This window comes from Festucalex cinctus, chromosome 11 (genome assembly GCF_051991245.1).
Source record: "Festucalex cinctus isolate MCC-2025b chromosome 11, RoL_Fcin_1.0, whole genome shotgun sequence".
NCBI classification, from domain to species: Eukaryota; Metazoa; Chordata; class Actinopteri; order Syngnathiformes; family Syngnathidae; genus Festucalex; species Festucalex cinctus.
Window position 1 is genome coordinate 25,847,391 of NC_135421.1, and position 12,591 is coordinate 25,859,981.

The 12,591-nt window shown below is 38.7% G+C and overlaps 1 protein-coding gene across 5 annotated transcripts in view; it reads right to left on the bottom strand.

The window, feature by feature from the left end:
* Positions 1-485: 485 nt before the first annotated feature.
* The window catches only part of tank (TRAF family member-associated NFKB activator), a 39,141-nt gene continuing 27,035 nt past the window's right edge, over positions 486-12,591 (bottom strand). For 2 of the 5 annotated variants that reach the window (XM_077535855.1, XM_077535856.1), the window contains 8 exons: positions 8,844-8,944; positions 6,496-6,616; positions 5,694-5,802; positions 5,475-5,545; positions 4,705-4,751; positions 4,509-4,627; positions 2,087-2,508; positions 486-898 (listed from right to left, as the gene is read on the bottom strand). In XM_077535855.1, coding sequence (XP_077391981.1) covers positions 728-898; positions 2,087-2,508; positions 4,509-4,627; positions 4,705-4,751; positions 5,475-5,545; positions 5,694-5,802; positions 6,496-6,594 — 1,038 coding nt within the window. In that variant the 5' untranslated portion in view covers positions 6,595-6,616; positions 8,844-8,944 and the 3' untranslated portion in view covers positions 486-727. Of the gene's footprint in view, positions 899-2,086; positions 2,509-4,508; positions 4,628-4,704; positions 4,752-5,474; positions 5,546-5,693; positions 5,803-6,495; positions 6,617-7,823; positions 8,142-8,843; positions 8,945-12,591 lie in introns of those variants that run through there. The other 3 variants (XM_077535853.1, XM_077535852.1, XM_077535854.1) reach the window with 3 other exon arrangements.

Below are 12,591 nucleotides of genomic sequence, written 5' to 3' on the forward strand. Positions count from 1 at the left end.
TTCAGAAAATGATTGGTCGTTACCTGCCCTCAACAACTGTGATGTCATTAGCAGTCAAAAGCAAGTGCCAAAATGGCCGATCCCTGAGATGGATAAAAAAGGTGGATTTGACTGCTTAATTCATATTCCACAAACACAATATGAATACTATATTGAGACTAGTGAGGTTCTGCATAGAGCATATTATTGTAAACAGTTTTGGGGGGGATGACTTTAAAGGCCGAATCTGCCAGTTTCACTCTGGAAAAGGCACTTTTTAAATACAGGATTTAAACAAACAAACTACTTCTCAATCTACAGATCAGGGCTTGTCTTCATTTCTGGTGGTGATTTTGTCCGATGGTTTCATTTCGGTCAAAACAAAAATGAGTTTGACGCCCAATTGAAGATGTATAAAGAGCTGATCTTTTTTCATTAAAATATTGCTTATCAATGCAAATTGTCTTTCAAAATATATAAACAAAATGATTACACCTTGGTCCACCTTACAATAAATGATTCATTGTTGGCTTTATTTCCTCATGCATCATAACAAAATCTCAGCTGCAGAACAATTAGAAAAAACAAAACAAAACAAACATACGGGGACTGTACCATTCAAATTCTTCAACATTAAATAAAATGGATTCAAGTCTCATTGCAGTGTCCCGTACAGTGAACATACTTTGCGGCGGGCGAAACGGAGCCACGCTTAACATGAAGTCTCTGGGCTGCGGTGGTAACAAAGTCAACGGTGCGTTTCATCCTTCGGAGAGAAATGTGAGTAGAGGTGGCTGTTCATTTGCTCCTGAGGAACCACGGCATGGCAGAAAGCACATTTATCCGGGATGCTGCTCTGGGCCGTCGCCATCTCTGCTGCCGCGCCGGTTGCCTCGCACAGATCGGGGCTCCACAGAGACTAACGTGAGGAAAGCTCGATTTTATTCACAGGAAAAAAATTCATCAATACAGTAAGCACAACTTGTGAGAGCATTCTATAGGAAAAACTGTTACATTTCAAGTTTACAGGCGGAAGAGTGAGGTCAAAATGTGATTTTCACATGTTTGATTATGATACGTTTACAACTATCATGTCTGTACGACGGCGTATTAGGGCCATGTATAAATATACATATACACATCTTTCTAGAGGGGGGTAATATTCCAAGAAAAAAAACAGTGCCAAATTTGCCCCTTTATAGAGGGGCAAATTTGCGAGCAAAAACTTGCAAATTTGCGAGTTTATAAAGTAGCAAATTTACGACTTTATCCAGTGGCAAATTTCCGACTTTATAAAATGGCAAATTTGCAATTTTATAAAGTGGCAAATTTGCAAGTTCATAAAGTGGCAAATTTGTGAGTTTATAAAGTGGCAAATCTGAGAGAAAAAAAAACAAAAAAATTGCGAGTTTATAAAGTGGCAGATTTATGACTTTATAAAGTGGCAAACTTATGACTATAAAGTGGCAAATTTACGAGAAAAAAAAAAACATTTGCAAGTTTATAAAGTGGCAAATTTGCGGGAAAAAACTAAAAAATTTACGTGTTTATAAATTCACAAAATTGCGAGAGAAAAAAAATCACAACTTTGTGAGTTTATAAAGTGGCAAATTTACGACTATAAAGTGGCAAATTTGCGAGAGAAAAACTAACTCCCAAATTTGCGAGGTTTGTCGTAAATTTCTGAATGTTTGTTCTTGCAAATTTGCCACCTTATAAAGTGTAAAAGTTATTTTTCTCAGAATATTACCCCACCTCTGAAAAAAAAACAAATATTTATACGTGGCCCTAATATGCTGTCATATGTCTGTTATGAATATGCTTGACAATTAAAAAGGTACACGTTGCAATCATCAGGCGTGTTTCATCAGATTCTAACACCGAGCGGGCACTTCCATCTGGTCTCACACCTTCCGGCAAATATGCTAGCAGAAACAAGCGGAGAGTTGAAACAGAAAAACAAGGGATTAGCACTCATTACACGTTAATGTGTTTCAAGTTTAGACGTGGCGCTTATTTTTGGACTTTCACACACATTCGCTCACATTAGCAAAAACCAAGCAGAAACTGATAATTTGCTACTCCTTCTCCTAGACCCGCTTCTCACCTGCTGGGGCCCCCGAACGTCCTCCTGAGAGAGCGAGGAGGACGTCGCGTGGGAGGGGAATGTCGGGATGACAAAAGGCAGTTGCGAGGGCTGCTCCTCCTCCTCCTCCTCCTCCTCCTCCTCGTTGTTGTTGGCGGCCGTCGGGATTCCGCTGAGGGGTCGCCTCACGGGCACGGTCAGAGCAGCGTTTCTCTCCGGCGCGCTGTTCAGGAAGTCGTATTCGCTGTCCACGGGAGGCGGGAATTTGACACTGAGCTTGACGAGCGAGTCGACAAAGTCCCTGTCGTCGGGGCTGGCGCCGCGCGACGCCAGCGATGAAGGCACCAGTGGAATATCCGCCGCCGACCTCGACGCCAAGAAAAAGGGCGCTTCGGTTTCGGCCGCGCGGTCTGTGCACTGGATGGGCATGGAGAACTGCTGATCTGTCAGACGGCACACAAGCATTTGCTTTGAAGAGGTTTCACATGGTGGATTGTGTAACCACATTGGTTGTTACAAATCATTTGGCATCAAAACGTAGCCAATTCCTGCTTAAATGATTGATTGAACACAGTCAAAAGCAAGCAGCATGTATTTGTGAGGAAATACACCAGATTTGGACATGGCACGAAAAAAACTCAAGTTTCAGTTTTAAGTTATTTTTTACTAAAATGAAATTGTCAGACAAGATCATTCTGCTTATTTTAAGATACTTATTACTTAATTCTCTTATTCGATCAAACAGTCTTGGCGTTGAGGGTTAACAGCCAGTTTTAAGTACTGTGAGGCTTAAAACTGGTGCTGTCAAAGTTAAAGCGTTAACTAATTAATTCATCACAAAAATCGTCTTAATAATCATGTATTAAGGCTGATTAAGCACAATATCCATTTTGACCACAAATGATCCTTTAGATGACAGCGGATGGTTACGTCAAAAAGTTACAAAACATTACGTCAAAACATAACTAACTACATGCATTGAAGTAAAGCCTTTAATAAATGTTTGCTTTTGACATTCAGAATATTTGTTCACGTCAAACTATTGGAGTCATTCACACTTTTCTCATTTTACTATATTTTTTCCTTACATTTTCTACTCTCCTTTGTGCCCTTCCTCTTAACTAAGAGGAAGTAACAGCTAAGCAAATATTGAACATTTGTGAAGCGTTGTGAAATCGGTTATAAAATCTAGATCCATTTAAATAGGTTTCAAAATTGCAGCATTTTTTTTTCAGTCACTAATTTCTTTTGCCAGAGAGATGTAGTTATTCATACAGATATTTAATCTTGCCAATGTCTGCATTCACAGTATCTTTTACATACTCGGCCCTTTCATTATAATCCCACAAGATACGTCCTGGTAGACCCAAAAATGCAACACATGAGCTCTTTCAGGAAATCCTGCTTTCAAAAAAAGATTCCAGTTGGGATTAAAACTAGTTTATTAATTGAACTACCGGTATACGTTTGTTGTGATTGTAGTCTGCAGTTGTGAAAACAGTGCCGCCTCTGAGTGGTGGCCATTTTTTGTCTTGATCCTTCGGCCGTGCTAAATTTATTTAAAAAATAAAATATAAAAGATCAAGCAATTATTTATCATTATGATCACTATATGTGTTTGTGTCACGCTTTGTTCAAATGCTGTATACAGGTATGTCCCCAGCCGTGGTCTAAAAGTGGCCTTCTGATAGCGCTAAAGAGGGCAAACTAATTATTTGATTAGTTGTGCAGGTGCAGTTCTACATCACTGAACTACAAGCACAACTAGAAACATATTGCCATATTAACACCTCTCTGGAAGTGTCAATAAAAACTGAGCACTATTAACAATACTTTGCCTAAGATGTGGCAGGTGAGAGTTTAACACTAATAATTTGCAACCGCACTAATAGGTGTGCACTTAATAGGTGTGTATAATATTGCACACCAGACAAAACCACCAGATATAGCTTCCTGTTTGGGTTTATACATATTTGGATAGATGAATTTACATCTGGTGGTGGCCATGCTTCAAATATGCACATTTCTTGCTCGTCTTTATTCCATGAGGATTTAACCATTATGCAAAACAGGATTTAAAAAAGAATAAAGGTTTAACAAAACCAAATTGAAATTAAAGTAAGTAAGTAAGTCAGCTTTATTTGTATATCAAGATCTTTCATTCCATGTGTGCCATTGTGGGCTCAATATCATGTTTCAGCTATTTTCTGAAATGTTGTGGTAGTCTTTCTATATAAAATGTGTCCTGTTAAGGATGAATTTGGATTAATTTATTGATGTAAACTACCTTATATACGCAAAAGAATGAATCATTGACAGGAATAATAGCTTTAGAAATTCTAATTTAAGGTCTGTGGAAAATGTGCTTTTTCATATTTTGGGTATTCCAACTTTGAGTCTTGTATAAGAGTCCAAGAATTTTTCCAAGATATCGAACAAATACCATTTGCAGTTTCTATTCCCCCGCGGAATCTCTTCAGGTGATCTTTTTGCCTTCGAGAGAGAGAGCAAATCTGCCGAAAAGTCCCTTGAATTGCTTCCAGTGCATCCAGCATGTCCTGACTGACAAACAAATGTACCAATGAGACACAAGTGCACACTTGTCTTGGTGTACAGAGAGGGGGGGGGGGGGGACTTACTAGCCAACACTGACAGTATTAATAAGTGGAGCAACAGCAATAGCTTCCTGAAAAAAAAGAACAATTATTATTATTTTTTTTAAAGTGTCAGGAATGTAGTGATGATCAGAGTTTAAAGCATCCAAGTTAATATTGCAAGTAAATCTGCAAGTGTGCATGCATGGTAGTGGAACAGTCTATAAATTCAAACTTGCAGCAACATTGTCCTCTAGCACCATCTTGTGAAGTGAAAGTGCAGAACAAGAGCACTTGAAAACAATCTTTTTTTTTTTTTAACCGTTTTCAACTCTTGCATCCTCTGTGATTACTGCACTGTAAAAACTCATGCACAATGAAGTTATTGTGTTGACATTCAAATATACATAATATTATTGTTGATATTGCATTGCGGTTTGTCCACACAAAAAAAGCACCTCTGTTTAGCAACACAAAAATCCTCAAGTTTCCTGAAAGCATCACACAGCCACCTGACAAGTCCCTTCATGATTTAAAGTCTTATTTTCAAACGGCGGCATTTCATTTGCAAGTTAGTCAGCTTGCACCAATTCACTGCGCTCCTCCCACATCACGACAACGTTTGCAGCCTCACAGCTAAACCTGAACTACAACTAGGATTATTACAACACCGTTTATATTTAAAAAAAAAAAAAGGAAAAAAAAGAAAAAAAAAAAGGAAAAAAAAAAAAAAAAAGGAAAAAAAAAGTCATTTTCAGGGTCATTGTAGGGCTTTATACAAAAAAAAAAAAAAAAAAAAGATGAAAGAGACATACCGGATGCTGTGTTTTCCCATGTGCACTGGCCCCATCAACGAGATGGTTGCACGACTCGCATTTCACCTCTCCTTAGAATCCAAAAGTGTGTAAATTAACAGCATGCGGGTGGCAAAGCAGCATTATGCGGCTGCATGCCATACAAAAACGTCCATCAAAATATGTTATCATCGAGTCCCAGAGAGAAAACGATTGGATGGTTAGGATCACATCACTGACCTGTTGGTTTCCTTGTCGCAGACAGCTGAGCTTTAAGTTGTGCAATCATCTGCTGCTGGTCCTCGATCTGCCTTTGCAGTTTTTCAGTGTATTGCTGATAATATTCAGTCTGTAAAAATACATTTTGGTAATGAGTGACTGGTCCGAGCTTTATCCGTCACATTTTGGCGTAAACATACAGTAGCAGTGACAAAGCATGATTTTTGAAAAACCGTGCTTTACCATTTGAGTCCATTTTGTGAATATAAACTCATTATCCACTTCATTAGGTACACCTACAAAATCAAATTCAGTGGAACCTCCAACAAGTTGTTCCATGATGATGGTTGACTTCAAACTTGACTTCAACTGATCATGTTGTAATGAAAGTACGTGTAAAACTGCAACACCTGATCGACATGAAATAGGAAACAGGAAGGCGCTTGTCAAACGTTTGATTCGTGTTAGAATGAATGCTTTTGGTGCATTGTCAGCAGACAATATGGGAGATGTGTGATCATTTCACTTGTGTATTTAATTGATTTTTTTTAATTACCTGCATTGTACTACAATAAATTAGCACCTCTGACAGCATCAATAAATCTGATCATTACTATAAGTGTCCAGGAAGTATTTTTTGACAACTTTTCTACTAGATTACCATTTTTATTAGATTGAACGCACGTGCATTGTGGCCTGTGATTGTAGCAACATAACAATGGTTCACGTTCGCTCCTGGTCCAACTGGCACTACAAGATGGTTATTAAATTATTAAATTAACATTTGTGCTGTGTTGTCAATGAGAGTCATCTGCGGTCTTACCATTTGCTGCAACTCCTTTTTGGCATTGTCCTTTTCAATTGAGACCTGGCGAAAAGCTTCGAAAGCTTTGTTGAGCTGGTCTCCGACGTTCCACTCCATACCGTGTGCGCCGCAATCATCCCTGAGAGAGCACACAAAGGACCTGTCGATGTAAGTCATTTCCAAGATTTCATTGAACGGGGGGGGGGGGATACAAAACAGTCCCCGAACAATGCTGCTGAGCATTTTAAAAAATATTTTTACACATGCAAACAGTACACTGGAAGTCTTGTCATCCGTTTCTCAAGTTCTGGTTCTGATTTGAGATTGCCAGAACTTGAAAACGCTGAAAATCCAGATCTGAGAAGTCACATTTCATACTGACAAAGTTCATTTGTGAACATGGTAAATTGAGGCATGATCATCATTTTTTTTTTTTTTAAGTATTTACTGTATACTTTTTGTGACATTTGTTTCTTTCTAATGTTTTTTTTTCCCCAACATGTCATCAATACCAAACCTTGTCACATTTCTTATTCATCACATGCACAATTTGCAACAAAAAAACTTGTTTGATTAATTTGACAAAACAGTTTGAGAATAGTGGCATTTCCGGTGAAGCATCACACATGCAGAAAACAAAATATACGTGTCGAATGCTTTTCCTCCACCCATAACTTGTCATAGTTTACAAATTAATAATAATAATAGAAGCGGATGTGTAGAATGAAACGCATACGACATGTTGTTAACAATGATATGTTCAATTTCCCCATTTAGCAAGCAGACAATTCAGGTAAAGATTGTTGTGAAAAACATTGCTGGTCTTTCAAGTACTTTAATCCAAACTTTTTAAGAGTCACAAGCACCTGTGCAAACCAGTTTAATTAGTTACATTTTAGGAAATACCTTAATGATGAAATAACATTGAAATGCTGTAAATATGATGACCGTGGCAAAGCAATTCCTGCAAATAGACTTCCTCTAACTGGACTGTACTCTCATTTAAAGATCCGTTTGAGCACTAAACCGATACATGAATACATAAATGAAAACGAGGCTGATTCATAACTATATAAAGTTTTCTGTTTTAGAAAAAGTTCCTGAATCAAAATGGCACAATTCCGTGTAAAGTGTTGGCACGTTAAGTCTAGTTCTGTTATCTTTTGCAACACTCTTCGCTATACAGCAACTTTCCAATAAAATACTCAGCACAGTCGAATAAGTAAGAAATGGAGCTTAGATGTGTAAATTTAAACCGTAACCGTATCCAGTCATTCAAGTTAGCCAACGATCAGTTTGCGTGAGTCCTCCGTCACCTCCCGACATGCCACTGAGCGTCCGCTTACCTTCATTTTGGATTAAAGTTGAATTTTATGTGCGGACAACATGTTCTTCTTCACACACTCCCACACAAAAACACACACACACGCACGCAGAGTTAGGAAGTGGGCTTGAGGATATGGCGAAGTGTGTGTTTTTACATAGCCTACTTAGCGGAGTTGGGAACTTCCCTCGGGGAATCCCCACTGTTCCGTGCACTTCCGCCTTTGGTCGCCGTCAGCCAATGGGAGCGCGGCATGGTGGCACGGCGGCCAGCTCTTGCCGCTTGGTCCCGCCCATGTCTGCTGCGTGAAACCGCCACCGCCCCCCAACCCTTCCACCCTTCCACCCTTCCACCATCCAGCCGACGACTGTAGAACATCTCTGCAAAGCTTGTTTGGGTTTGCTTTAAATGGCTCGACTCACACACTTTATTGACAAGCGTTAAAAGACACACAAATTAATTTTCTGCTGCACAGTTTCCTAGACATAAAATGAGGTTTTATTGATAAAATAATATTATTAGAAGACTAGAAAGTCAATTCAGTACACTAGTATCTAGTATTGCAATTTACTAGTTATGTCCCCAAATACTGTCTTTCACTACGGAATGACATTTCAGCACACTAGCTGGAGCACTCTTAGAATTGTATAATGTCATTAGTAGCACTACAGTATTTGTTTCCAGGAGTGGTGACATAGAGCCTAACAAACTTCAAGTTTAATGAAGCAAGAGTCCATGTAATAACAGTTTATGGAGCGAACTTTCTATTATTTAAACAAGTGTAATATTGTAGTTTAGGCACTTGGAATAACCAGCAGATGGCAGTGAGAGGATTTTGAATTCACCACCCTATGGTGTAATTTTAGTGATTGAGTGTCACTATATATATACACACACACACACACACACATATATATATATATATATATATATATATATATATATATATATATATATATATATATATATATATATATGAAGATTTAAAGAAGCAACAATAAATGTGCATCTTCCTTGTTGCGTCTGTCTCCTGTGCACTGACCTTCCCACTTGAAAACATCAGCAAATATATTTCACATGAATTGATCTCCAGGGAGTTGCGGTGTCCATTTCCAGCATCATGCAGTCAACCTCTGGCAAGACCTGCGCGGGGTTCAGAGAAAGGCGCTTGGTCAGACATGTGGCAATGATTTTAACAATTTCAGCGATGATCAGGTTGAGTACAGTACAGCGAAGGACTTGACGTATGGGCTTTTCAAAATACAAGCTGTTGTTAAGAATTTCTTTTTTCTTTTTTTCTTTGAATTGCAGCAACAACAAAAAAAAAGACATATGAGCATTTGATTAAACCAACTTACTTCACAACAAGCAGAAGTTTGGCTTATAGTGACTACCAAAAAAAACGTTTCCAAGATGTTTTTTTTCTAAGTCCCACATGACTTTTACTGCTGAAGAGAATTACACGTTGTGTATTAAAAACAACTGCATGGTTTTGCCTTAAAGTCTGCTAGCGCAATGCTATCACATAATGGCAAATGCCATAGACAGGCTAATGAATAGTATCAGTGTCACAAATGGTGGCACAACACAGCTAGACAGATATTCTCACTCACTAGGGCTGCACGAGTATAGCCAAAATGCTAATCTTAATTTGATCAACATTGTAATCATGATTATTACTCACAATTATTCATTATGTTCAGGAAAATATTTGTTTTTTTTTTTATTCCTCTGCTTTTTAACAAACAACATATAAACATTGTGGGTGCAAAATTAAAATAAATACATAAAAAATACATTTTAAAAATGGTTGGCTGATTAGTGGTTGAGAAAGTGTTTGATTAGATGAAGCCTACAGCGCCCACATTCGAAATGGAATATTGTAGTTAATTTAATCGTGGCAGCCCAAACTGTGACGTGATCACGATTAAAATTTGATTTATTGTGCAGCTGTATTCAAGGGCATATATTCTTTATCCTCGAATAGCACTGCAGATTTGTGATCGTCTCCAAGTATTTCCGTATGGCTGTATTATACTGCCCCGGGTTGCAAGTTGCCAAGGTGAACACACCAGAAGGAGCGGCACCATTTCCATTGAATTAAAGCAAAAAGAAAAAAAAAAAAAAAAAAAAAAAGAGGTTTAATTTGTTTACATTTGTGTTGATTTATGAGGCTGGAACTGCATTTCCATTCAACTCAATGCAGAATAAATGATTTGAGATACAAGCGTACAAAGTGAACTTGAATCTCAAGTCAGCACTGCATTGTTTGCAGAGATCATCTGAGGTAGCTGCGCTAAAGCAGCCACATGGGAAGATAAAAGTCTGACTGGACCTCTGCAATAAATCTTGTGACAGCATGCCGCTTCATTCATGCTTCCTCCAAGGAAAACAAACAGTGTGGTGTAGGTCTGCAGAAATGTGAGATCAGATGGAGGGCAACGCTAAGGACTCCGGCATGTTGGGGGGATGCGGGAGGAATGTGAGTCGTATAACGCATATCAAATTTCAACAGACCAGATTAACAGTATGAGAAAGAATTTAGCAGGATTTGATTTGACCGCAATGTTTAAAGGAAATAAAACAAATACTCAACAAAGTTGTGCAAAGTACTAGCAAAAGACAGTCTTCACTATGTTGCAATTGGCTTTTCTGAACTTCCAGGAATGCAAGCAAACAGGATGTCCTCAAGAGCGGAGCAACGGGCCATGTCGACTTCCAGGCGAAGGTAACGCAGAACACAGCATTATCTCGGCCGAGGCTGCGGCCTGGCGAGGTTTTCCTGCGATTTCAAGACTATAGGCTGCGTATGCAAAGAGGCACCGTCGGCGATTTGTCATACAAATCAGTCGAGCGCTGCCGCTTGCACAATAAGCCCAATGTGCAGCGCTCTTCGGCTCTTTATTTTGCACTACTTCTCCATCCAGGTTTGGAGGAAGGATCAAAGTAAACGCACACGGTTAATGCAATATCCGCTTGATACTCTATATAAAAGAAACAGGCAGATAAATGCTTTATTTATGTTCTGCAATTTTGCTCAGTGCAACAGTGGCTTATGGCTTCAATGTACCCCAAGTTCTATTTATAGGCAGACAAAATTGCTTTTACAGTATTATGAAATATGTTTTGAAGATCTTTTGTTGCCACTTCAGTGTTGGTTCAATTACACATTTTTGTTTAGAATGTATAAATGATTTTTGGAATGTACATTGAACCCGAGTGAAGAAGTCGAAGGACATGTGAGGATATGTGGAAAGTCCGATAAATGGCCTACAGCAATCTCGAGTCACACGAGAGACTTGTAGTCTGCTTCGATACTCCATTGTGTACAATTACTTTTTATCAGTAAAGGATGAGGCGTTTCAATCTCAACATGAAACAAACCACGCAGCCTTTGCAGCCAATTACAAACAATAGCGCTACAGTTTCATTTATATTTTGGACTTCTTTAGAACTTCTATGGCAATTTATAACTGTCAAAAGTTGTTCTTGGGGAATCGAGTTGGCGCACACAATACGGTACAAGTGGTTATCGTTATTTGACTGCATTTGAGTCAAACTCTGACATGTTTGTCTCATTAGAAACGCTATCATCAATCACTGGAGCACTCTAATTAAGAGGTCTAATTATTGTAAATGCGCTTTCAGGAGGACAGGGTGGAACATCAAAATCCAAACTCCCCAAAGGTCATAAATCTGTCAACCATCCAAAAGTGGTTGGGGAAAATATCCCACGCAGAAACATGGAATTCCAACTCACATCATGCAAGACATTACACGACACAACAACTCAGCGGAACTCACTTGAGGTCATCTCAGCCAGCATCATGTATGTCATGCACATTTGGCTTTTTTCTTTTTCTTTTAAAGACGCGTAAAAAACATGTGAGAAGAATATAGGGATGGGAATCAAAAAAATTTATTTTTTTTGAGAGACGCTTCCCAGTAATGTGCTTCCCAGGAATTGCTTGTGTGCTTGCCTGATGATTGTGCTTATTGATTCCTCTTGGGGGAAAAAAATAAATAAAAATAAAAATAAAAAGTGCTTTAACTGCAACTTAAAACAACTCATTTTCTATAAATTAAATATATATATATATATATATATGCACAGTAAATAACGAGTTTATGATGGTGATTAATGACATTTCCATTATTTATTATGGGAAACAAATTGGAGGATGACCAGCATCCCACATTGGATTGCGTTCAACATTTAAAGAGGTCCCGCTGGGGAAAGCTTTTGTTTTCTCACAGGAAAGGGGCAAAAATGTTGCAGCTCTTGATTAAATAATGCGATGGATGCTTATTAGTTGACACAGAACTTGAAGTTGTTTGCGCCATGTCAAGTATGTGTGCAGCGGCAAGTACATCGTTTACAATAAAATTTGAAGCTTGGCCTGGCAGCCGCGTAACCACAATGACACTGCGCATCGGTGCTGCTTGCTCTTTATGTCATTGTGAGGCCTGGAAGAACACAATGACTCTCATTCTTGGGACATTTGACATGAAGGCATTGAGGGCAGGGCGCCAAAGTGAAACCTTTCCTGCTGCTGTCAAGTATTTCCGCTCATTCACTGGGCAGGATTCAGAAAATCTAGGTGAAATGCCGCTGGCAACTGCCGTAATTAGAGCACCATGTCAGAAATGTCTGGAACTCACGTTAGGCTGTCAAAAACTAATCTATCTATAATTGATTATCCTCTCGATTATTCCATCGAATACTTGAAGTTTATAATTATAGTTTTGAGGCAGAAATTTTTTTTTATGGCAACAAATTTTCGTGGTCG